This window comes from Phyllopteryx taeniolatus, chromosome 10 (assembly GCF_024500385.1).
Source record: "Phyllopteryx taeniolatus isolate TA_2022b chromosome 10, UOR_Ptae_1.2, whole genome shotgun sequence".
Classification (NCBI taxonomy): domain Eukaryota; kingdom Metazoa; phylum Chordata; class Actinopteri; order Syngnathiformes; family Syngnathidae; genus Phyllopteryx; species Phyllopteryx taeniolatus.
Window position 1 is genome coordinate 4045047 of NC_084511.1, and position 26669 is coordinate 4071715.

Genomic DNA, 26669 nt, shown 5'->3' on the forward strand with positions numbered 1-26669 from the left:
CACAGCAATGTACTGTAAAGGCTACTTTCTTCTTCGTCTCATTTTCTTTTCTAGACCGCACACTCCTTTCTGTAGTGCCCCTAGTGGTTGGACAAGGCGCCACAGTATGTGTGTGTGTGTTGTTGTTTGAAGCACTTTTATTGACGTTTAAGATGTCAGTCAGCCTGGTAAATGGCAGATGAGGAGGCTAGCGAGAAATTATCATTGAGAATGTGTGTGTGACTCATTTGTGATCGCCGTGCGCTTTGAAGCCTTTCAAGCTGGTTAGCTTAGCTCACTAGTTGCTAACGACAACAGTTGACTATGAGGAGTGTAAACTTGAGTGAACAAGAGGAGAACCAGTGACATTATCAACCACTGGATGCGGTTTCAGGCTCATGTTTGTGCTACAAAGGGCAGGTTTGTTCATTTATTTAGCTCTGTATTATTCCCACGATTCCTAAATGATTTTCTCATGAAAAACCTCAGAGTGCTTCATTTGTATTTGTATTTAACTGTTTGGAACAGGGATTCTCAAATGTTGGGTCCAGCTAGGGACTCCATACATTGGAGAAATTGTTCCAAGGACCCCCTCCTAATTCTAACACCAATTAAACATCTCTTCAAGGAAAAATCTGGCCAAACAAGTAAAATCATAGCTGAAATCATAAATAACAATAAGCCGCTTTTTTCCCTTTTGTTTTATTGCAGACTAGGGATGAAGCTTGGCTGGTTTCAGGCGATCCAGAGGGAGTCCACTCATCTGACTCATAGTCCATTAGAGCAAAACGTATAGTATGGTACACAATAGGACACAAAAGGAAAGTACAAGAGAAAATCTTTATATTTAATGACCATAATTAGTTTTTACCCAGTTTTCTTACAAAAAAACCCCAAGAATCTTAAGAAATTTCACCTGCACTGTCCAGTATGCAGGTCTTTATTTCACAGTCACACTGGATAAATTTTTGCAAAAGTGATTTTCAGCCACTGAATCGTTTCAGATCGTGTTGTTCTAAATAAACCAATATTCTCCTTGAGTTATATGGAATCGTTGCCTAAACCCATCGTTGCACCCCTAACGATTATATTTAATGAAGTTTTGTTCAACATTGTCAACAGGGAATATTGAGCAATGTATTTTAGCACTGTTTTCAATGTGTTGTACCCTGACCAATGCTCATGACTTGCACCACCTCTATCATTAGAAAGACCAGGAAATAATCTTCCTTGTCAGACTGCTCGAACAAGTATTCTAAGCATCTAAACATAGATGTTTAGAACAGTATGACAGACTTGATGAACCACTGAACACCTGTCACACTACTACTTCTGGTTGGGCAAATAAATTGTTGATTGTAACACAATAGCAAAAGCTCTTTGATCAAACTGTGTTGCTGTTTCTGAGTAAGACAGTAGCTGTTAGCATCTGTACCACTACTTGTAAAGTTAGCATCCCTTTGTTCTTTATTTTTTTCAACGGAGGTGACTGAGTTCTACTGAAACACAAAAGAGGCTCAAGCAATTTAAAAAAAATAATGAAAAGAATCATTCCTGATTAAACGTGACTCTTGAATAATGAAACGCCTAAGAACCCATGATAGCTTCCTGCAACTCATAGAATTAAATGCACAACTACCCCCAACATTTTTCAAACCTGAAGCCTCTTCAAGACTCCAAGCCAGTCAGTCCATTTTCACTCACCTTAAACGTAGATCACAAACCACCAAGAGTAACTTTAGTCGCCTACTGAAACGTATTTCCAAGTGTTTGTGAAGACAAAAGTCCTAAAATGTTCAGTAAACAGTAAATGGGGGGATTGACTAACAAAATATGGACAATTTTTTTCAGGGAGCATATTTGTTTTTATTAATTTAATAAGTCATTCTCTGTTAACCATAATACCATTACATACTGCTTAATTGGTATTTCCTGTGGTATCTTGAGTTTTGTTTTCAAGTCATTATATAGGCAGTGCAGTAAGCATTAAACTTTTGAGTTCCTCACTCAAAAGTTGTTTGTTTGGGGTATTTGGTTCTTTTGATGCGATACACTACTGTTGTTTAGCGATACTAAATCCATTGATTTTCGTTGCTTTAAAGGTTCTGTTACAGATGTAACTGTGGTGTAATTGGTCTTTCCCAGAATGTCTGCTATTGCTTGTTTGGGGAAAGTTAGTGAATATCCACCAATGTCTCTCATGTTGCCACACTTAACAGACTAAAAATAACAAAGCATGCTTATATGCTGCCCCACTATATAGTACATCAGTTTAACCCAGGAAATGGTTTTGTCTTCTAATATTGCTATATTGTACAACCATTGTCATCTTATTTTAAGTATCATCATGCTGGAGAATTTGTCAAAAGGACATAGCATTGCATGTGTTTAGTATTTTATTGCTCTGAAGCAAGGACAATACCTGTTTACTGTTGGAAAGCAGATTAATTTCTCTAAATGATGCCCCATTTGAAAGGAACATCTGAATTACGTACCTTGCAACCTTTTTAAAAAGTTTATTCTGCTGTTGCAATTGCTTGGTGTAACAAGGAAGAAGAGAAAAAAGCCACTTCCACCTTATTCTTTCAACAAACGGTCAAGAGTATCAGTTGCTAGTGGAAGAACCAACAGCTTGGCACTTTATGCTGTGGAGTGGCAGTTTATTCTTCTGTCAGGCATCATCAAAATTATAAGACAATCTGATTGTTCTGGTCGTAAACGGCATGCCAAAACCGAGGTGGTCTGTTGGTTTAAAGTCGGGACTGTTCTAATCTCCATCTGTCTGTGTTAAGATTGCCTTTGATGATGACAAGACAAGTCATGAGATTGGCTGTTTACTGTCCATTCTGGATTCCCTTTCCTGTTCAAATGCCAGGTTTTTCAGGATATAAAATAAGGAGCCAAAATAAATCATAAAAAAAAATACACTTTTTATGTGCCGCTAGAATGTGTACAACTCAATTGGAAAAACTGACATTTAATTCAATTTAATGCTTTGTTGCACCACCTTTGCTTTTATTTCAGCAATTATTTTTTTTGTGTGGGACATACCTGAGGAGGCCTGTCATGATAATTATTGTACAGACTTATTGTTTGATCAATAAAATGGACACGATCGTTTTTCCGGGCTCGATAAATTGTCATTGTGGTGGAGCGGTGGGCGCATCACACAGGGAGCTGACAGAGTTGGGGGGGCTGTGTCATTAGCCACTAGTGGGCTCATGGAACGCCGGCGGACCAGTTCACTCTTGCTGGTGTTGACTCCGTCCTATACTCCACCGCATTGCTCCATGAGCAGCACGTAGATTCACACAACGGAGACACTTAAAGGTCCCATATTTTGGCTATTTAGACCTCTATAGACTGACTCTCTAACATGGACTCAGTATAAAAGTGTCAGTTTCATTTAAAAAACACTATTTAAAAACACCTTGGGTTTGTTTGTGTCCAGAAAAGGGCCCTCTGATAGCTACGTCCGTTTTGACGCAGTTTTGTATCCGCTTTGTCCATATTTGGCTCAGACCGCCCCCTTTCCTCTGATCGGTTGCATCCATGTAGAAGACCCACTTGTGAGAAAAAACTGCACTGGCTTTGTAACGAAGAGGTAGGCGGAAATCTTTGCTAGTGACGTAGATAAGCTGGAAATTCGAATGATCTCCTGGGATTTCAGGCTTCTGAGCAGAAAATTAAGAATGCATGGACTTTTTAAATTCATATTTTGCGTTTACTGAGGCACTACAGAGCCAATATTACATCCCAAATACTAGAAAAATTTTGGTTTGGTAAAATATGGGACTGTAGTATGTAGTATGACGCCCTCGACTTTCCCATTCATTGTGTATGTGCTGAGGGGACAGCAGCGTGACGCGGTCCTCTAAGAGAAATATATTCTATTCTGGAGCGGTGACGTCAGAGAGCTCCTGGGAATGGCAATGGGAGGGGGGCTGGAAGTGATTTGTGAGTGCTATTTTGGCGGACTTGTACTGTAAACAGCCAGGGGGAAATGGAGGAAGGCATAGTAATTGCGGTATCCCACTATCCCGAACTTAAGCCCAGTAGAAAAAGGATATACTGAGACATCTCTGCAGGAGGGTGTCGTTTAAAACGTCAGCGCCTCTCTCTGCATTGTTTTGTTGGTCCCCAATTAACACAAACACGGGAAAGTTAACTGTTTATTAAGCATAACTTCAGTAGCACACTTTATTTAGCCAGAAGTTGCCTACAGTGAACGTCAACATATATTTGATTGACAGGTGAAGGGCTCGTCTTCAACGGACAAACCACAGCCTTGCAGCTTGAGGGCGGAACTTATTTTTTCAGAAAGCCTGGCTCTCAGTCTCCGCTCTAATTTATCCAAAAGAGTTCTATAGGATTGAGGTCAGGATTCTGCAGGCCAGGCAAGTTAATCCACATCAAATTCTATCATCCGTGTCTTCATGAACTTTGATTTGTGTACTGATGCATGTCTAAACTGTTGCCATAAATTTGGAAATGTCCAAAATAATAGCCCCTGAGCTCCAGGTAAAGGAACTTGCTTCTGCGTACCAAGAGATTTTGGACAGTCAGTTTGGGGATTACCCCGTCCTGTTCCAACATGTCTGCATCGGTGCACAAAGCAAGGTCCATAAAGACATGGATGAGAGAATTTGGCATGGAAGAATTTGACTGGCCTGCAAAGAGTCCTGCCGTCAAGCTGATTGAACACCTTTGGGTTGATTTCAAGTTGCGAGTGAGCCACGCTTTTTAGTCCAACATCAGTGTGTGACCTCATAAATATGTTCCTGGATGAATGGGCAAAAATTCCCATAAACTCACTCCTAAACCTTGTTGAAAGCCTTCCCACAACTAAACCTTGTTGAAAGCCTTCCCACAAGAGTTGAAGCTGTAAGGGTTAAGGGTATACCAACATTGTATTAAACCATATGGATTTAGGATGGGATATCAGTTAAAATCATATGTGAGTCAAGGCAGGTGAGCGAATAATTTTAGCAATATAGTGTGTCGTCATGTATAGTATATAGGGTTGTGCATCGAGAACCGATTGGAACCGGGACTAACATTCCGGTTCTCCCGGAACAGTTCAAATTTAAAAATTTCCATTCCCAGTTTTGATGCCCAGTTCTCCAGCTGCGAAGAAGTGGCAAAAAACAACGAAGAAGCGGCATAAACCAAGGAAGAATGCGCACGATGACGTGCTTGTGCCCAACAGCGGCCGCGGTGAACAAAAGTGTGTCTTAACTTTGTTAAAATTAAAAAGTTAAAATTAATGACCAGTCGCCTCAGTGAACATTTAGAATAAGATTACATTGTGCAAAAGAGGCTTTCAGGATGTGTAGCGTCCGACGTGCTCCGAGCCTTAGCCTACACCGCGCTTAGCTTCAGTGAAGTCAACTCACTGTCAAATGGGTGAGTGAAACTGTAAAATAAGTCTATGCCATCATTGAGACAGCTAACAAAGTAAACGGTTGCTTGCACTTTTGCGCTGATGGTTTTTAGTGTTTATTTTAGTCTTCAAAGCAACGTAAGTGCCGAGGACATAAAAAAGCTTAATTTAACATTGGGCTAAAACCTCACCGTAGCAACTTTACATCACAATGAATTAAGACAAAATTCACAAACGTCTCACAGTATCACAAACACTAACCTTGTTACTTATCGGTGGGCAGGGAAAGGAAACAGTTTTTTATAGCATTTGGTTCCATCCATTAAAAAATTAAAAATACATTTTAAGTCACCGGTGCCGTGTGAAGTTACTTTTCGTGCCAAAATGCTGAGTTCCGGTGCGTACCCTTCAAAATAAAAGGCTACAAGCTTAAAACAGGAAGTCAAGTTAAAAGCTGCACATATAAACCATTTGATGTAATGAAACAGTCCCAAATAACTATTGTAGCAATTCTATATTTAACTTTTAGCTGAAACATCAATTAATGAATATTAAGTCAATTAGACTAGTTCCACACACATTGCCTTTTAGTTCATAGGTTTAATATTGATACTGGTTATAGAGAACCTCGAGTCAAATGTTAATTTTAGTCTATGCTGCGGGCTGCTAAGAAAATGGATGATCATAATTTGGACACCTTTTTATTTAAACCACGCAAACTTTTTTTTGTCCAAGCCCCCTAAAAGAATCGGAATAGAGAATTGTTTGGAACCTGAATCAGAACCGGAATCGCTCAAATTCAAAGGATGCCCAATCCTAATAGTATATCGTCATAAGAAAATTATTGTGATTAGACCTAGGTACATGTGCCAATTTCTTTTTTTGCAAAAAGTCTCAAAATTTTGATAAGATTGCAAGGCCAACGCCTGTGCGCAGCCCTCTTCAGATCACCATGCAGATGTTCGATTGAATTCAAGTGTGGACTTGTTTTTTTTGTGTGTGCATGCTTTGGGTCATTATTATGCTGAAAGATAAAGTTCATCTTCAGCTTGCAGTGCCTGAAGGTTTTGTGGTAACACTGACTGACTGGTATTTGGAATTGTTCATAATTCCCTCCACTATGACTAAGGCCCCAGTTCCAGCTGAAGAAAATCAGCCCCAAAGCATGACGCAGCCACCACCACAATGCTTCAGTGTAGGTATAGTGTTCTTTTGATGATATCCAGTGTTGTATTTGAACGAAAATCAGGTTTTGGCATTTATGGCCTAAAAGTTCAACCTTGGTTTCATCAGACAGTAACACATAATTTTCCAATATGCTTTGGGTGATTTCAAGTGTGTTATTGCAACATTTAGTCGGGCTTGGGTTTTTTTCTTTGTAAGGTACGGCTTCCGTCCTGCCATCCTACGCCACAGCCCAGACATAAGATGGTTGAAGATTGTCACATGTACTGAACAGCCAGTACTCGCCAGAAATTTCTGCTGCTCCTTCAATGTTGCTGTCTGCCCCTAGGCAGCCTCCCTGACCACTTTTTCTTGTCTTCATTTTGGTGGGATGTCCATTTCCTGGTAATGTCACTGTTGTGTCATATTTTCTTCACTTTATGATGGCTGTTTTCACTGGGTTCCATTGTCTAATGCCTTGTAAATTATATATCCATCTCCTGAGTGATACCTTTTATCAATCGGTTTCATCTGAGGCTATGAAAGCGCTCTGCTGGCTATGGCTTGTGCAGTAAGATGTGACAACAAAAAATGTCAGAAAAGGCCTGGTACAACATTTAATTATAGTTGCCGTTAATCAAGCAATTTAAATGGTGGCATGTGTGTGCTTACTCCCATTTAACGGTTTTGTGATTGGTTAATTCTGAACATGACCACATCCCCACTTAGAAGAGGGTGTTGCACACCCTCCCTCTCTAAAATCTTTATTTTTTTTGGGTGGTGGTTGTAAAAATTAGGTCACATTTAATTTTGGAGAAAATTTTAATGATTTGTCTCTTTCTATCTTTTTTTGTTACAAAAACCTGGCATTTGAACAGGTCTGTGTAGACTTTTTTTTTTTGTATATCCACTGTAGTCATGCAGTTGTTGACTGCAAACCTATAGAAGGCTAGAGTTCGCAAAAGCTGAATGTGTGAGGATCAGCACCTGATTGTCAGTACCTGGAAAAGAACGAGTCGATGGCCACAGCAGAATGAGAGCTGTTAGAAAACTCAGTACATTTTACATGGGCGTAAGACACATACTCAGCTGTGCTGCTCATCCCACAAATACATATTCCTTAAAAATGATGTAATTTAAAGGGGAAATGGGCAGGCTTTCCAACCGTATACAATATATTGCCAGGCATTGTTATGGAGAAAACAAAAAACATTTCTTTTGTTTACATTTAAATAGATCTTGGCCATTTAACTGAATGCTAAAGCTAAAAGTACAATTGTTGTAAGGTTGTAGTTATCCTTTTATTCTCTACCTATCTTACCGCACCAGGTCTTATGAGCAATTATTGCAGCCCACAATCAAGGTGTATATGCCATTTTGTTGCCAGTCTGTTCTGGCTTTTTTAAAAAGCGGTCATCAGAGAGGATACTGAAGTTTTACCTTCTTGTACAGGGTTGATCTTTCCATGGTTGTCTTGACAGAAGAAAATCACACCTGTGATTCTTCTTGACAGATGACAGTTTGATCATTACATACAGCATATATACCCCAAAAAGGGCCTTTTGGTTTTAGGTCCAACCTTAATTACACAAGAGGTGCTTGCTTAGTTGTACAGAACCAATTGGTATCAAACTAAGTGGGTACAACCAGAAGTGCCTGTTGTACTCTTGTTAACTGTGACTAAAGGTGGATAGAGGCTGTGTGATTTTTTTTGACCCCCTGCCCCTCTACTGTCTGCCCTAGTGTTTAGACTCGTCAGTGGGGAAGAGGAAAAGAAGCTTGGCGGTTAGCTCTTCTCAGGACCCATCTTTCTCAGGATTAAACCAGGTGTGACCTTTACCGCAACACCAGCTGCCTCACAACAGCAGTTGTCGCTTCGCAATTATAATTAACTATACAGGCATAGTGAATGACAGTACACCATTAGTGTTCATCTTGCACCTATTATACCTGACCACCCAGTGTGCACTTCATTCCATTGGAAGAGGAGGGTAAAACCTTTCAACATAATCATCTAGGCAATGGCTGTCTCGTCCCAGTCCTGCAGTGTTTGGAGACCAGTTATCTCTGACTTAAATTAAAGGCAGCTCTTGTCTCTTTGTTTGGCCCGTGAGTCAAATATTATAAACCAGTGTCCATCCTGGTGTGGTTGAAGTGCCGTTTTTCAAGAAATGGTGTGATGATAACATAACCTTTGGAATGAAGAATTTGAAAATTGAAGTTTGGTCCTATTATAAATTCATAAGGAAAGTGTGTTTTAAGTAAAACGTGTTGTCTTGTGGAGATTGAACATATTTGTTGAATTGTAGCCAAGCTAATAGAAGTATGATATTTCATTGTAACAGAAGCGGGAAAAAGTGGATGACGTTCAGGGAATGTCTCACAATTTTAGAATTGATTTCCACTATATCTTTTGGAAATTTTCACATTTCCAACTTGGCATTGTAATCAGGGGTTTTATCTTATCTAGACTCACATGTGAATCCCACGCTTTGTGAGTACAAGATTTGCCCCATTAGTTTTACACTTATGTGCTAATTGCAGAATTGCTGCATAATTTGACAGAGGTTCCAAACACTATTATCATGTTTCCAATTTCAGATCACTACGGCTGGTAGAGAATGAGGGTTTTGCACTGCCTGTGGCTGCTTCTGTCACCAAAACATGCTTTATTTTCAGTGTTCTCGTTTTTTCACCATGATGGGGATATTGTACAAATGCCAAGGGGAGGGAAGGGCGGGGGTAAATTAGACACAGCAAATGTCTGAGCTCCACTAAATGTGTGAAACTACAATGCAAACAGAGGCCAAAAGATTCACTGAAGCAGCCAGTATGAGAGAGTTGCAGGTACATCAGGTGTGCTAGTGTAAGGTGCACCTGCATTTCTTTTCTGATCTGGTGAGTGTGATTATTGTACAGTCCTAATTTCTATGTAGAGGGTTTGTTTGGAACAGACTTTAAATTAGTTTCCTTCCAATAAGTGATACCTTTTCAAGATGGCATTCATTGTTCGTCTAATTATTTTCAATTTGTTACTATTTGTGTTTGTACTAAGAAAAGGTTGTTTTATGAGGTGGGATTAATAAGAAAAGATTGTTTTATGAGATTAAAGAGCATGCTGTTACAGTGAAAAATGGTTAATTTGTGACTTTGAACATGACATTCTGTCATTAATGGCTATTTGGAAACAGATGTTACATTGACGGACTTCTTATTCTAACAATTCCAGGTAGATTCCAGGTTTCTTTCTTGGCAGCAACTTACGCTATATCAACCTTCTAAAATTGTGGGGCTCATGATGTCGAGGGAGGGGTGGTCCAAGTGCTGTTATTTTACCTTGGTAAAATATTGCCTTGCTGATGTAGTTTGGCAGACTTTGCTCAATTTGTTTATTGGTGATGGTTGCAGCTGATTCTACCTTTTGGACTTTGTGCTGAAACAGTAGGAAACATAGCTGTTATAAGATATCATAGTTTAAGAAGGCAGAAGGCACAACTTTAAATTTTAATTTTGTTGAGTACAGCTTTAAAGGCTTAGCATACGCGTACTTGTTGGCATTCTTATTTATGAAATAACTTTCGAACAACCTTGTAATGTACTCTATCACCTTTAAAGCATTTTTATAATTTGTTAAAGTCACATGCTAAACCACAATCCATACCCTTTCAAATAAGCAAAATAGGTCTAGAATCAAGATTTGAATTCCCCCCCGATTCAATAACGGACACATGCAATGAACTAGGCTTTACACGATCAGGATTTTTTGGACTGATCAGTGAGTTTAAAAAGAAAACCATAACCGATCACGAGATGGGGCAGTGTGTCTATTTAAATGACTTGTTCATTTACTGTATATACTGGTGTACTTAATTGCTCGAAAGATTATATTTACAATAAATAATGTATCTTTGTTCATCTATTTATGCCAGTAGTGACAGACAGAACAAATGAATGGTCTTCTATTAGATGGCAGGAAGTACATACAGTAATTAATGTATCCACTTTTTGTGACATTTTTATTTGTTGATGTGCCGTAAGAATTTTCTGTTGTAAAATATGTGCCTTGGCTCCATAAAGGTTGGAAATCACTGCTCTAGTCAGATCATGTATTCTAATCAGTCAGGTCAAACCAACATTACATGACAGAAATCACGGGTGCTAACTTACTGTAATTAAATTACTTTATTGTAATTAAATTACTTCACACACCAAAACTTTAGAGCATGATTCGACAGAATGCCTGCATGTTCTCTTACAACCATTAGTGCTAGCACTAGCTTGCTAGGCTACATAATGTTTTGTTGCCTGCTTGCGAGCGATACCGTATTAAAAGTACGTCAGCATACCTCAAGCAAGCCTTAAACGAACATCCTCTCCCGAGCACCGGTGACCACCAGCACACATTCCCCCCCCATTTTGTTTTTATAATCCACGCGTCGCGACGGTAACGAGTGTATCCGGTCACATTTGAGTTGACAAGATAAAGCCCGGTGATTGTAAAAGACGGGATGTGGTGGTATCGGAATACAAGTTATGGCATTAAAGCCGATCAGCATAAAATGCTAATTATGGGCCGATACCGATCAGATCGGTGTAAAGTCTACATTGAACACAGCCAGTGCTTTCCCAAAGTGACATACTGAAGCAGTAGGAAGCTGACATGACATAGGGAGGAGTTGGACATGCCCATGTGGTCGAGGGATTTCAACCTCAGCCCTTTTGGTCAGAGGCAATATCAGCTGCATAGGACAGTAGACTCCTTTATTTGGTGAATGCGCCATCATGTATATTACAGAAACAGTACTCCAGGGTAGTATGGCGTGTAGTGTCAGTGCTAGCAATAGACTTAGGCTATCCCATTCTAACAACCCCTTAGTAATTTAACACGCATCACATCTGGCAGTTATGTGTGCAAAAGTATGAATGTGGTTCACGGTTAATCGAACTGCATATTTAAAAAAAAAAAGAAAAAAGTCACGTTTTTGAGGGAATTTGTTTTAACAGATAAATGTGCTTCCATGTTAAAATATGTGTGGACTTGATACTGTGCATGTTAATGCCTGACGATTTCTGGGGTTTCAGTTTTAATAGCTGTCATATTTTTGCTTCCTCTACACAGTTGTTCCTTATTGATTTTGGATTGGCGAAGAAGTACAGAGACAACCGAACACGACAGCACATCCCCTACAGAGAAGACAAGAACCTGACCGGCACAGCACGTTATGCCTCCATCAATGCACACCTGGGCATTGAACAAAGGTCTGTTCACACAGTAACTCAAATGAGATTCCATTGTAAGAGGGGCCTGCTTTTTTCAATAATGTGGCGTAACATAAATTAAAATATGAGTTTGCTATTAGAGGAAAGTTTTGCAACACCAGCTTTTCATGTAGGATTTCAATCTCCATAAAAAGGATGAATTTTCACCTCCAGCTACTTGCACTTGTTTAAATAATGCTTCATCTTATACTAAAGTCAAATTGTTGTTTACAGTCGCCGTGATGACATGGAGTCACTAGGCTATGTGCTGATGTACTTCAACAGAACCAGTCTACCATGGCAAGGACTGAAGGTATGAAAATGTAGCGAACCCCTTCCTCAGCATACGATTAGTGATATTTGGCTTTCGGGTGAAATGCCAGGATTAACCTACACCATGTGCAGAATTATTAGGCAACTATTTTGACCATCTGATCACGTTTAGGCATATTTCCTATATAAAGGTGTGTGTAATTATAAGGTGTTAAGTTGTATAAGTTATTGTACTATATAACATGTTCTTTAGGTGAAAATGGGCCAAAAAAGAGATTTAAATGACTCTGAAAAGTCTAATTATCAAGTCTGTCAGAGGGATGCAGCACTCTTGAAATATCTAAGAAATTGGGGAGTGATCACGGAACCATCAAACATTTTGCTGCGAGAAGTCAACAGGATTGCAAGAAACGTGTTGAGAGAAAAAGATGCAAATTAACTGCCAAGGATTTGAAAAGAATCAAGCGTAAAAATACCAGGAATCCATTATCTTCTGTGATATTTCAGAACTGCAACCTACCTGAAATACCTTGAAGTATAAAATATTCAGTGTTCAGAGACATGACCAAGGTGTAAGAAAGGCTGGAAAAAAGACCACCATTGAACAAAACATAAGCTGAAATGTCTATACTGGGCCAAGAAATATCTGAAGACAGGTTTCTCAAAGGTTTTATGGACTGATTAAATGAGAGTGACTCTTGACGGACCAGATGGATGGGCCGGTGGCTGGATCACTAACGGGCATGGAGTTCCACTTCGACTCAGATGCCAGCAAAGTGGAGAGTGGGGCGCTGGTATTATTAAAGATGAGCTGGTTTCTGGGAGGCTGTGGTTTCTGCTGCACAAAAATTTAATTGACTACAAATCAAGAAACTGACAGAATCCATGGATGGAAGGCTTATCACAGTTATTGAAAACAAGGGTTGGCTATATTGGTCACTATCTCAGTTTGTATTGGAAAGTTTTGTTTGTTTTATAATTCTCACTTTAAAAAAAAAAAAATGAAAATAAAAAAAGTGACTGCAAATGTTTTTCATTTAGTTGCGTAATAATTCTGCACACTAATAGTTGCCTAAGAATTCTCCACTTATTGATATTCTCCTAAGAAAGCCTAAACCTCACTTGTTTAAACATTCTTGTTTGAGGTTTAACATTTTGGATTAACCTAAAACACTGTGGTTGGTGATTAATAAAAATAACCCTCAAAAATGAGATTTGTCGAATAATTCTGCACACGGTGTAAAATGCAGTTAGCAACGTGACAGTTGGCTGCCATCTTGGAATTTTCTTTAAAAAATGTAATGAGAACTTCGGACTCCTAAAACCCTCCATAACAAATTTTATTAAAAAAAATATTAGTGACTAAATACATGACCAATTCTACTGCCCATCCTCCTCTTCTGACAAATAATGTTCCATTTAAATTATTTTTAGGGCAAAATGTGACACAGAAAGGTCACAATCATTTTCAGGGTGTCAGCTTAGAGAACGCTTTGGAGTTTCGGCCCGTATGAGCTTAATGATGGATATTATATGGATATGACTGAAACTTGTCAACCAATCGGGGAAGGGATCCAAGTAGTAAACGAAACAAAAAAATCGATTGTCGCTGTGGAAGTCTGTACAATGACACCAAAGACGACGTAAATTGTCTTTTCTGAGTGAGTACGGACATTCCGTGCCCATTTAGTATATTCCCTTAAACTCATAGCAACTGTGAATATTCAAAAAGTCAAGTATCATTAAGTTTTAAGGCCGTAATTGAAAGTAGAAACGAGTGCTTTTGCAAGCAGACGTGTGTGCAACACGTATTTGACTATAAAACTTTGCTCATGCTTTCTCGGGGTAAGTTAAAAAAAAAAAAAGCACTTAAACTGAGTGATTGATTTTTTTCCTCCGTTTGTTTGCCTCTTACACTCTTTAATACGGAAAATAACATACGTGATCCTCCTCACTGTCTCTAATGAAATGGCCAACCCACGCTTGCTAAAGAAGGAAAAAAAGCAAGATTTTTGCCTGATGTACTGTAGTTTGCTTTGCTTGTGGCTGTTGGTAAATTGTCAATGATAGTGTAATCTTTTAGTTTTGACATGATTAAACTTGAAGTAACATTAGCTGTAAACTATGAGGGTCCACATTGAAGGCCGAAAACAGAAATTATCAAACTTTATTTGTAAGCGCTTTTCATACAAAAAAATTCAACATAAAGTGCTTTTCATTAATGAAAATGCAGAAAAAATCTAATCCCCCAATTATTAATTATAAAACTATACCAATTTTTGTAAAATTGCATATATGGCTATGACTGCAAAGCTGCCAACCTAAAGAAATTCACTTTCAGGACAATTTTTCTGAAGAACATTACCACATCACATCCATCATTGCCATCTTTACTGTGCAATACACCATTTACAAAAAACAAACAGTCACAAACACCTCACAATTAAAACACTGTGTATTAAAAAAAAATGCGTACTGTTGAATTTTACAACATAATTATTACTCAATAATCGTTAAATTATGGCTTCAATATTTATTTTAATGCAGTTATTGCAGCTGGGACATTTGCAGACCTATGCCTTCTCTTGCATGCTCTTTGTATTTACTCTATCCACTATTGCTGCTAAAATTATGCCGATTTCCACATTGTGCAACTAATAAAGGGTATATAAAAAGATCTATTAATGTACTTTTAAATTATAGGTCCCCCCCCCCCCCCCCCCCCCCCTCTCTCTCAAGTGACGTAGCCGAGGCAACGTACTAATTCGTTTCCGATTCCCGATCCCTGTACAGCTGTCTAGCATTGTATATAACAATATTTTCCTCTATAAACGCGTACTAATTTGCCTGCTATTTATTAGTTGGCTAATCTCCTCTATAATGCTATTCCAGCCAGACCAATGTGACAAGTGTAGTGTAGCACCCAATCACTTTTGTTTGGCATCATGTGATAGCTTAGCAATTTGCATGGTGTTCCTGTCTTTCTCTTGTCTTATCCTCCGCCTGTCCTTCGTTATTACAATACATGTCTAAAAGTGTAGTTTATTCGTTGTCATGTAGGCGATTATTAGTGAGTTATGTTGCGCTTGGATGCGAGGCACACGTTTGCCTCTGCAGCTCGGCATCATATTTACCTGCATTAGTTGTAGCTTGTAGGTAGCTGGGGCGGCTGCCTCAAAACGGCATGCAACAAGCATTCCATCCCTGAATAACAGAAAGCAGCGACATTGGGCAACTATAGGGACGATGATGACCGAAAAGCCACACTTCCCATAATCCATCACAACATGCAAATTTTAATTATTACAGTGAAAAAAGACGTTCATCTTTGTTAGTGTTTGTTACCAGTAGTTTATTCAATGCATGTTATTTAACATTTATGCTTATATTGCTGTGAAAATGTATTGGCCCCCTTCTCAAATTCTTGTATTTTTGCATAGTTTCCCCACTTATGTTTAAGATCATCAGACAAATACAACCCAAGTGAAGTTAAAATGCTGTTTTTAAATGATTTAATTTATTCAGGGGGAAAAAACTATGCAGTTACCTGGCCCTGTGTGAGTCATCCTCAGCAGTAACAACTGATATTAAGCATTTTGCTATAATTGCAATGAGTCTTTCAGATTTCTCTTGAAATATTTTCACCACTGTTCCAAAGTTTCTCACTTTGAAGTTAATGGCTCTCCTTGTGGTTCACTGGAATCTTAAAGCTTTAGAAATGGCTTTTGTTACCCTTTCCAGAGTGACAGATGTCAGTTTCATTTTTTGTTAACTGTTCTGGAATTTCTTTCGATCGTGTCATTTTATTGCACCTTTTTTAGATCTCATGTCAGACTTGAATTTGTTGGGATATATTCTGTTTGATTTCTTGATTGAACAGGGCTGGAGGTAATTAGGCTTGGGTGTGAGTAGTGAAATTTAACCAAAAATTAATTCATGATTTAATAAGGGGGTAATTACTTTTTCACATAGGGCCAGGTTAAGTTGGGTAATTTTTTCCCCCTTAATAAATGAAGTCACCATTTAAAAACAGCATTTTAAGTTCACTTGTTATTTGTCTATTTACATTTGTTTGATCTTAAACATCAAAGTGGGGAAACTGAAAATATAAGAATTTGAGAAGGGGCCCAATACTTTTTCATGGCATTGTGGTTCACATTTATGGTTGATTGATGGCAATATGTCATTATCAAACCGTGAGTGTAGGGTGTGTATAATAAAGTGACCTCCCAGTCAATTCAACTGGATATTCAGCAAAGCTCTTTATGGCATTTCTTATTAAGAGTAAATGATTCATTACTCTGTAGTTTGTACACACTTGCGTGCGCCGGCCATCCGTGTCAACATGTGACATCAGGGGTGTGCCTCAAAGTTAAAAGGGGGGCACATGGAACAAGAGTTTGTAATGCCTTAGCAGAATATTGCAGGCTATTTATGAAAATCAAATAAGACTTGCCTTAAGGACGCCAGGAATTGCAGTTTTTTGCAAAGGTGCGAACCGTTTGCTTAATTGTTGATGGGAATGATAATAAACTTACAAATTGTTTGTGCCCAAATTGCACCTTTTTGTGGTCACACATTAGCATTTTGTGTGAATGTCACAATAAAAGTATCATGTCATGCCAGGAGCTCTTTAGATGTTAGTGGATTTATTCTCTAAAACTGTTTTTTGTTTTCAACCAAACAGTTGATAAATTGTTAGAATGTTGTCCACCTCACATTCTCCAGCCACAGCATAGCATTGCTTCTCTACCTTTAATTTTGACTATTATAGCTATTCAGATGACACAGTTATATCTAGCAGTCTCCGGATGACTACAGTTCAATGGAGGTGTTGTGTCACTGTTTAAAACAGATGAATAACTGGATGAGCCAAAATTTTCTTCAATTAAACCACAATAAAACTGAGCTGATTGTTTTTGGCAATAAAGAAAAGAGGATTCTTGTTAGTAAATACCTGGAGTCACTCTCTTTAAAAACCAAAGACCAAGTCTTAAACCTTGGTGTTCTGATAGATTCCGACCTGACTTTCAACAGTCATATTAAATCAACTACTAAAACTGCCTTCTACCATCTGAAGAACATATCCAGAGTGAAGGCTAGCATGTGTCAAGCAGTCCAGGAGAATCTCATCCATGCTTTTATCTCAAGTAGTCTTGAGTATTGTAATGGTCTTCTGACTGGACTCCCCAGAAAGACCATTAAACAGCTGCAGCTCATTCGGAATGCTGAAGCTCGGGTTCTGACCAGAACAAAGAAGTCAGAGCATATTGCTCCAATTCTTCGTCTTTACACTGGCTTCCAGTTTTTTAAAGTTCTGCTACTGGTCTATAAATCACTAAATGGTTTAGGTCCTGAATATATGAAAGAAATGCTAATGGAATACAAACCCAGTAGGGCTCTGAGCTCGACAGACTCGGATCAAATAGTGGAGCACAGAGTCCAAAGCAAACAGTGAAGCAACATTTAGCTGTTATGCGGAACACACATGGAATTTGTTGCCAACAGAAGTGACGTCAGCCCCAAGTGTGTTTTTTAAATCCAGGTTATAAACTCTTCTTTTTTCCCACGCTTTTTGGAGCATTTCCACTTTAAAATATTTCTTTCACTGTACGCTGTTTTAATTATATATATTTTTTCTTTGTTTTAAATTTATAAGCGGTTTTCTTTTTCAGTGTTTTTAAATGCTTTTAATCATGTAAAGCACATTGAGTTAACTTGTGTATGAAATGCGCTATATAAATAAATTTGCTTTGCTTTACCTTGAATTACTTTGTAATTATATAATTTTGTTTCACACTGCAAAGTGAGACACTTCAATGAAGCACCTTCTGCAGGTAAATAAAATATATCAATACATTGATAGTACTCCTGACATCGACTGAATTTACCAACTGATTATAAAAGGAAAATTCATTAATGAGGGTTTCACGTCTACTGAGTTAGAATACAATGACATTAAATCAGAACTGGCCAGATAAATGTCCCATGATGACACAAGATGGTAAGAAAGTGAAAATGTATTGAGGCATTTTAAAAATAGAATTTAAAAATCCAAATCCTCAGATTTTCAGGCCAACTGGGTCTGATTTTCTAAGTCCTCCATGAAAGCAAACAAATTACCTTTGTTTTTTTTAAAGCAAAAAAGACATTAATGGGTTTCAGCTTTTGGAAAAGTGATCGCCAGTTTTCCCTATTTTCTGATGTTTTGAATCAAACACTAACCCAGTCATTCCCAAAAAGTGCCGGCTCAGAACCCAATTCATAATCCTGAGGCCCATCAAAACCTTTTAAGAGGTTGTAGCATTAATAATATTCATAACAATGCTACATAAATGGGTATCTGCAAAGCAATGAGTGGCTTTGTTTAATGTATGATTAAAATAGCTAGCAAGTAAGTTAATATACTGTAGGTAACAAGATCAGTCTTTCCTCAGGGCTCCGATTTGACTTTATGACACAACATAGTGAATCAAAATGGTAACTTGATTTAAGAGCTGGATCACTTTGTCGCAGACATCTCCTTGTCGTTCGACATTTCACAATCACCCACTCATTCAGCATTATCACTTAACGTTAACATGTGCTAATAATTTGTCATACACTGTCTACATTAGCTTGTAAAGGTGTTCAACTTATATGGCTTGTTTGTTCTATTTTGATCAGCTCGTGCTCCCTCAAGTCCGCGCCATAGCTTATGATGCATTCAAGAGCAGCTCTGAAATGCGTGTAACGACATGTAAAAAATGAATTCAAGAGAGAGAGAGAGAGAGAGATAGATATATATATATATATATATATATATATATATATATATATATATATATATATATATATATATATATATATATATATATATATATATATATATATATATATATATATATATATATATGTATATATATATATATATATATATATATATATATATATATATGTATATATATATATATATGTATATATATATATATATATATATATATATATATATATATATATATATATAGTGTGAACGCCTCTGGATCCCCCCGGTAGAGCTGGATGAAGTGGCTGGGGAGAGGGAAGTCTGGGCTTCCCTGCTAAAGCTACTACCCCTGCGACCTGACCTCAGATAAGCGGAAGAAAATGGATGGATATGCTGCATTGTGCTCTGGTTACAGTGGCCATTCGAACAAGACTTTGAATTTTGACTGACTTTCGTTTTGGGGAAATCTTGTAACATTGCTTTTATAACATTCACGTGAAATTATTTTGACCTTTCTAATCTTTTGATATTCCTAACTTTTTGTGAGGCGTCTATATTCTTGTAGTGTTGATTGCTTGCTGTTGATCATGGTATGATGTTTGAACTGGAGTATGATTTAAGAACAGTGACACGCAGTATGAATTATTTTTTTATGTAATTGTTATTCAGAATAGATAGTGCTTTCTTACTGCACAGTGTGATTATGCTTTTAGTCACACTGAGCATTCTTTTTTCCAGGCTGCCACAAAGAAGCAGAAGTATGAGAAAATCTCAGAGAAGAAGATGTCTACCCCTGTTGAGATCCTGTGTAAGGTAAGAACATGATAAAGGTGGAACTGCTGAACATTCTTATCCTCAAAATACGTTCTCATGTACATTCTCATGTATTTTGCTATTTACATCAGGACAACTTACTGTAATAATACATGCTTCCAGGGTTTTCCAGCAGAATTTTCCATGTATCTGAACTATTGCCGTGGCCTACGCTTCGAGGAGGCTCCAGACTACATGTATCTGCGCCAACTCTTCCGCATCCTCTTCAGGTACTTTTGTTATCATGAAAGGAAAAAGTGATCTGAACCTTGCATACATATCCAATGCTGGTTCTTTGAACTTACTATCCTTATTCCCATATTCTTCCTCTTGACTGTCTGTGAGCTTGCTACTAAACTAGTTCAAAACTTAAGCTTTATGGAGTATTGAACAGCGTCTTTTACTGTATGTTTTAGGACTTTGAATCACCAGTATGACTACACATTCGACTGGACCATGCTGAAACAGAAAGCAGTGCAGCAGGGGGCCTCCTCCGGGGGCCAAGGCCAACAGGCGCAAACCCCCACAGGCAAGCAAACTGACAAACCCAAGCCTAACATGAAAGGTTAGTAGCAAACAGCCAAGCGACGTTTTTTATAGACACCAATTGCTCCTTGTCTCAGTATTGTACCTAGGCCTTACCTATTGTTTTTCTACAACCCACACCCCATTGTCCCTTAAATCTCCAAAATATCCAAATTGGAAAAATGGCAACGCTAAAATATTATTCCTTTTGGAATAATGATGCCATGGAGAACTTAGAGGAGGAACCTTTTTAAAAGAGCCAAAAGTCAAAGGAATGAGATAGTGATACAATTGGTCTGTCTTGCTATAGCTAAGACGTCCTTGGGAATTTGACTACTAACTATGTCACATTGATATGTTCCTTTGTTGGGGCTGGACAATGGGCTCTCTTTCTCTGTTACTGTTGGCTAACTCATTCTGATGACTTTACTCTTGACTATTCCATTTGTCTCATTACCTATATTCTTTTTCAACATTTGTTTTCCTATTTGTGAAATTATCAACACCTGTATAAATGGTGGACAAGTGTCTCATTAGCTATTGCAGAGCAATTCAGGTGCCATTTGGGGAATTTTTGAGTGATGTAAAAGTTCCAACGCAGTCACTGTCCACAGCACTGAGGCATCCACAGCAGTGATTTCCAACCTTTATGGACCCAAGGCAAATATTTTATAATTGAAAAATCTCACGGCACACCAACAAACAAATGTCACAAAAAGTGGATACATTAATTACTGTTTGTACTTCCTGCCATCTAATAGAATAGCATTTATTTGTTCTTTCTGTCACTGTGCCTCACTGGCATAAATAGATACAAAAACAACAAAGATACATTATTTCTTGCAAATAATGTTTTGAGAAATTAAATAAAATTTTATAATTTCCCACAGCACACCGGAAGAGCACTCACAGCACACTGGTTGAGAATCACTGATCTACAGAGATAAGGCTTCAATCATATGTAGCCGTTTTCCAAAGTTTTTTTTTTAGCCGAGGCATTTGAATACAGTGCTGGATTAGGCACAGTTTCCGTCTTCATATACTTTCTATGCAACCTTTATTGTCATGTATAATGCTTTACCTGTCTATAGGGATGGGTGCCAAACTTCAGTTCTTTGATGGCACCAACCGAAATGCTACTAGTTAGGGATGGGCGAGAACTGGTGCCAGGTATCGGGCCAATACCGTCCTCATTTCTAAATATCGGGTACTCGTGAACGCTTCCGATACTTAAGGCAAAAGAAATCTGACGAGTGCGTGCTCCTCCCCAGTAGTTGGCATTAAACTACGGCGGTTTGAGACATCGGCAAATTATCATGTCAGAAAGAAAGAAAGCTCTTGGTTCACAATTATGTGATTGTGTTACTGAAATTGTACTTATCAAAATTACTATCGTTATCGGTGAGTACTCATGAGTGAATAATTGCACTTGAAAAAGGTGGCATCGAACATCCCTACTAGTAGTACGAAGTATCAAAATATACCTCATCTCAGTGCCAAGTTTCGATCCTTAGAGGTTAATCACGTGCTCAAGCTCTTATAATGCTGCCAGTAATTGGCTGTAGCATTACATGTATTTGGAGCATGCAGGGAAAATAGACACTGTGTACGCTCACAGACTTGGGTACACAATTTGTGAACTATATCTTTAGTATAGTTGAGAGTCGTCAAACCAGTAAAAATACAAATACCACTGAGATCAAAATCGTGGCTCCTCTTTTGCGAAATTGATGCTACTAGGGGGCGGTGCAATATATGGTGGGGAGGACAAAAAAAACTGTTCCTAAAGCTGTCAAAATTTAATGAAGTAACTGAATGGAATAAATTTAAGAGCAGAAAGTTGCTCTGTGTTTTACTGCAAGGGTAGCGGAACGTAGCCATCCACCACCTCTCAATATTCAAGTCCAGCTGTGGATGTTACCGAGCCAGAACGGCTTGATTCAAAATCTCCCACGCCGGATTCCGCTTCATATGATTACAGAGGACGGCGCAGTGTCTTGAGATTTCAACAGGTAAGTTTACATTCTTTGAAATCTGGCCAACATATTTAACTTAATGTTACTGCAAGTGCATCGCGCCATAAGGCAAACTGGGGTTCATGTAATGCTAACTTATTTGTGTAGCTTTATTTTATGTATATGTAACTAGCTAAAACAAAAGCTAACTAAAGATTGACAGTAACAGATAAAGCTTTGCGTGTAAAAAAAAAAATAAATGTGCTCATCCATTGGGTCTGCCAGTTTAGCACCTCACCTTGTCCACTGTTATGTTGAACTTATCATTGTTGCCTCTGACCCTGGTAAACCCAAGAGGGCTCTGACATCAACAGACTCAGGTCAGATAGGGGACCCCAGAGTTCAAACCAAACATGGTGAAGCAGCATTTAGCTGCTAGGCTGCACACAAATTGAACACACTTCCAACAGAAGTGAAGTTAGCCCTAAATTCAAATAAAAAAAATTTAAATCAAAGTTAAAACAAACCTTTCTTTTCCTCATGCTTACGAATGAGCTCATTCAAAGGATTTTAATCTTGCCTTGCACTGTATGATCTTTTAGTAATTTTAGTTAGCTGTCATTTATTCCTGTACTTGGTTTATACATGTATTTTTCTCATTCTTTTTAAATGATTTTAATCATGTAAAGCATTGTGTATGAAATGTGCTATATAAATAAAAATGCTTTGCCTTGCTGGTGTGAGGAGGAAAAGGTCAGATTCACACTGGCTGAAAAATTACATGATGAGTTCCAGTCACAAACTTTAGTTGTTGGTTTGCTGCCCTTTTCTACATTGAAGGCTCCATGCTGGAGGTTAATGAGTTGTAAAGTATATTGTTGACCAGTTAAGACTCTAGCAGAGATGGGTTTTTGTTAGCAATACCCAATTAACACCTTATATCAGTCCTCCAGTTGAGACACACTTTCAAATACACTGATGCTGGCATTGTAATGCAGTAGAGAAGGGAAATGTCGAGAGTATTGCAAGATGTCAGAAATGTGGCTGTGACCTCAGATGGGTGAACCAGTATGGCACAGGGTTCCCACTACTTGTCTATTTTAGTCCTTTTTGTGCAAGAGGCTACTATGAAGGAGATAATCCTGCATACTAGTCTCCGGCACATACAGGGCATGCAATCTTGATTAATTCAATAAAGGAAAACATTGTGCCCACTGTAGATAGTGCATATATAGCAGTCAAAAAAATGAGCCTTAGAAAAATGGGCTGTTTTACTTATACTCAACTTTGCTGTTCAAAATCTGTACAATACATCTCTACCCTCTTGGGCAGGCAGAATCCAAACTATGGTGGTATGGCAAAGCGGTGTAGCTTGGCTAAACTAGGGTGACCCCAAAATTAGACAAAATATATTGCATACTCATAGATTTATGTTAATTTCTCAGTTCATTCTGGTTTTGTCTTGCAGGATGAAAGCATACGTCTACGACTGAGCACACCAGAAACGAGGTTTTCTGTCCTGAGAAAGCAGACTGTTGTTGTTTTTTTTGACAAATTGCAAAGTGACAATGTATTCAGTGTTATGTAAGAAAACTGCTTGCAATGGAAAAATAAAGCTGAAAAATAAAACTCAAACTTTGTACCATAAATATGTAATGTAATTATCTTTTTGTTAGAATTAATCTTATAAAATTGGTGTCAGAAAACAAGTATTGTTTAGGAACTGGTATCAAAGTGAAGGAATGTGTATTGGTACATGTGTAAAAAATGTGTGATTGCTACCCAGCCATTAGCAATATCTAGGTATCAACGCCTAGATATAGCTAAGAATCAATTTAGTTTTAATTCATTTTGAATTGTATAGTACCAATTATTTTCCAGTGTTAATCTTGATGTTCTCCGTATTTGTTTGAACCACCAGTTAAAAAATTTGTTGCATCTCCTGAAGACAAAGATAATTCTGCAACAATTGAATTTGGATACAAGATGGCAAGCTCAGCAATCTTTGTTTCTTAGTTTTTCTGAGGAGAGAAATTGGGGGGGCAAAACATGCTTGTTTTTATTTGGTGATAGAACGTACATGTCAAATGGTTAAACATTTTGATACTGTTTTGAGTATATAATTAATGGTTTAAATACATGGATGGCACTCCTGATGACATAAATCCAGTGCTGTGAAAAAGTATTTGCCCTCTTCAATTTTGATTTATTTTCCCTTAAATAGAATTATTTAGAAAATGCATTTTGTATTTTTGTCTTTGCAAGGTACTAAAATTGACTTGATCGGAAACATTTACGTATATGTAAAAACAAAATTTAAAAACTAGGGATGTTCCACTTATTTCGGTAAGAGTGGTCACTCGAGAACTCACCAATAGAAATACGGAGTTTTGATACATAAAATTTCAATTTACACAATGACAGATAATTGTGAACAAAGACCAGTTATTTCTTAACATGTTTGATTCGGCAATCTGTAAATCCACCACAGTGTATTGTCAGCCACTGGTGAGGATTTTTTGAAATTTTTTTTTTTTTTTTTTCGTTACGTATCGTGGCTGGTATTGGAAGCCATGAAGGGACAAATACTTTTTTTTATACATTGTATATCAATAATGTCGACCTAAATGTTCAGTGATTTTAATCATATTAACTAAGCCAATACATGACCAATTGTCAAGGCAACAAAAACACAAAATCCGTCTTATCAATTAGTCATGTTTGGTTTTTAACTGTGGTTTGTCAGTCACGGTCAGTTTTTAACTTGCGCTGTGCTCACACTTGAAGCGGTAGGAGGGATCGATCACAGTTGACCTGCTGTGTAACACGTGTAATGTGTTTTGAGTGCAGGAAACTTAGACGGGAAAATGATCCAACTCTGGCCCCATTATTGACGAGTGGAGTTGGTCTCAAGTGACTTCCCTCCTCAATTTTGCGCTGCTCTTTTGTTCAGATTTTGTTTAGTTTTAGAGGCATTTATTTTTTGACTGCGGTGTTTCTGTTATAAAGTCTCTTAGCATATTTGAACTGTAGTAAATGCAAATTCAAAGTCAGCCCCAGGTGGATTTCCAAAATAGGTTGCGTCTTAAATGTTTTGGAGTCGTAGATTAAGTGACAAAAGATCTGTCAATTGGAGTGCATTTAGCTTTTTTAAATAGTTACTAGGGATGTGTGAGTACTGATACCAGGTATTATTTCAACCTATCAGGTACACGTGAAGGTTGCCGATACAGCCACCGATACTTAAGGCAAAAAAATCTGACATCGGCTAAGTCCACCTCGCCAATAGTTGGCGCTACACTGCGGCGGTTTGACACATTGGCGAATCATCACGTGTGTCAGTAATAAAGAGGTCGTTGTTCACAATTAGATTGTGTTAATTGAAGTTTTATGTATCAAAAGTACTAGTGATATCAGTACTCTTGAGTGACAGTCACCTTTGCACGTTAACTTTGCCGAAAGCTCCACAAAAGGGGCGCCAATCTGACTCACACTACAGTCATCAGGTTGTCAGCATTGTACTAATAATGGGACTTGTGTGTGTGTCTACAGGTTTCTGAGTAGTCTCCTGCCAGAGCAGAGTAGGAGGACAAACGAGGCTGGCTTTCCCGGACAAGCGACAAAGAAAGTCTGTCTCCTCCCCCCCACCCCTTCCATCTGTCTGTGTAATGGAAATATATAGATTTACACACGTCGGCTGTGTTATCTCTATATTAAATGTGTATATAAAGAAATTCTCCACTCTGAAAGAAAAACGATGGAATCGAAGCTCCTTTGGATGTGGAGGCTGTAGTTCCTTGTCCTAACCATGACCCTACATAGCTTCTCATCCATCCCTGTCTGTCTTCCCTTTCACTGTTGACTTTTTGTAAGGTTTCGTTGGAAACAGAATTAAAACATTAGTCAGCTCTTGTTTTGCCTCACTGTGGGAACATCTCAAAGCATCTCTTCCGTTTTTCACTACTTATTTCACTCTGCTTTACCAAGCAAATGTTTAAACATGTAAATCTGAAAACCTTTTTGTTTTTGAAGAGCTGAATGAGAAACCCATTGAACCCTTATTTACTGAAAGGTGAACTGTTGAAATTTTTTTCCCTATGGTGGTTAGGAGGTTGCCTGTTGACGTTATAAGCAGCTGATGGCAACAGTCTGTTGTAGATTGATACTCTGGCTCTCTCCCTCTCTTTAGAGCTACGACTTATTATTAAATCTGTTGTAAAAACCCATGGTCTTCTCCAAAAATGCCAATAAAAACATTATACAACTCGGATATTGAAAAGTATTTTTAACCCACTCTGTAAACATGCCCTTCACATTCACTACCATAAAAGTCACTTTCATAAATTCAACTGTTTTTGACAAAGGTATTCATCGCCATTCCACCAATCATCAAATGCAGCACGAAACATGAGGGCAGATATTACTTTGTTTTAAAATCATAGAAACTTCAGTTTGTGTTTAAGCCACAATTGTCAGTTGTAGGTGGGTATGTTTTATTCGGGTGTGGCTGTCATTTAGCTTTCCCTGGCATGTTCTTTAATGACAGAACAATTTGCAATCTATTGAACAGACA

The 26669-nt window shown here is 38.1% G+C and overlaps 1 protein-coding gene across 6 annotated transcripts in view; it reads left to right on the forward strand.

Annotated features, from left to right (window-relative positions):
- Positions 1 to 26366, forward strand: part of csnk1a1 (casein kinase 1, alpha 1) — a 64295-nt gene extending 37929 nt beyond the window's left edge. The window contains exons 5-13 of one of the 6 annotated variants that reach the window (XR_009790594.1): positions 8270 to 8353; positions 11646 to 11785; positions 12020 to 12098; positions 19542 to 19616; positions 19740 to 19846; positions 20033 to 20181; positions 22004 to 22153; positions 23565 to 23605; positions 25649 to 26366. Coding sequence is in view for 5 of the 6 variants with exons in the window: in XM_061788411.1 (XP_061644395.1) it covers positions 8270 to 8353; positions 11646 to 11785; positions 12020 to 12098; positions 19542 to 19616; positions 19740 to 19846; positions 20033 to 20181; positions 25649 to 25656 (642 nt within the window). In the remaining variant the exon portion in view is untranslated. Of the gene's footprint in view, positions 1 to 8269; positions 8354 to 11645; positions 11786 to 12019; positions 12099 to 19541; positions 19617 to 19739; positions 19847 to 20032; positions 20187 to 22003; positions 22154 to 23564; positions 23606 to 25648 lie in introns of those variants that run through there. The other 5 variants (XM_061788415.1, XM_061788411.1, XM_061788414.1 and 2 more) reach the window with 5 other exon arrangements.
- Positions 26367 to 26669: the final 303 nt, after the last annotated feature.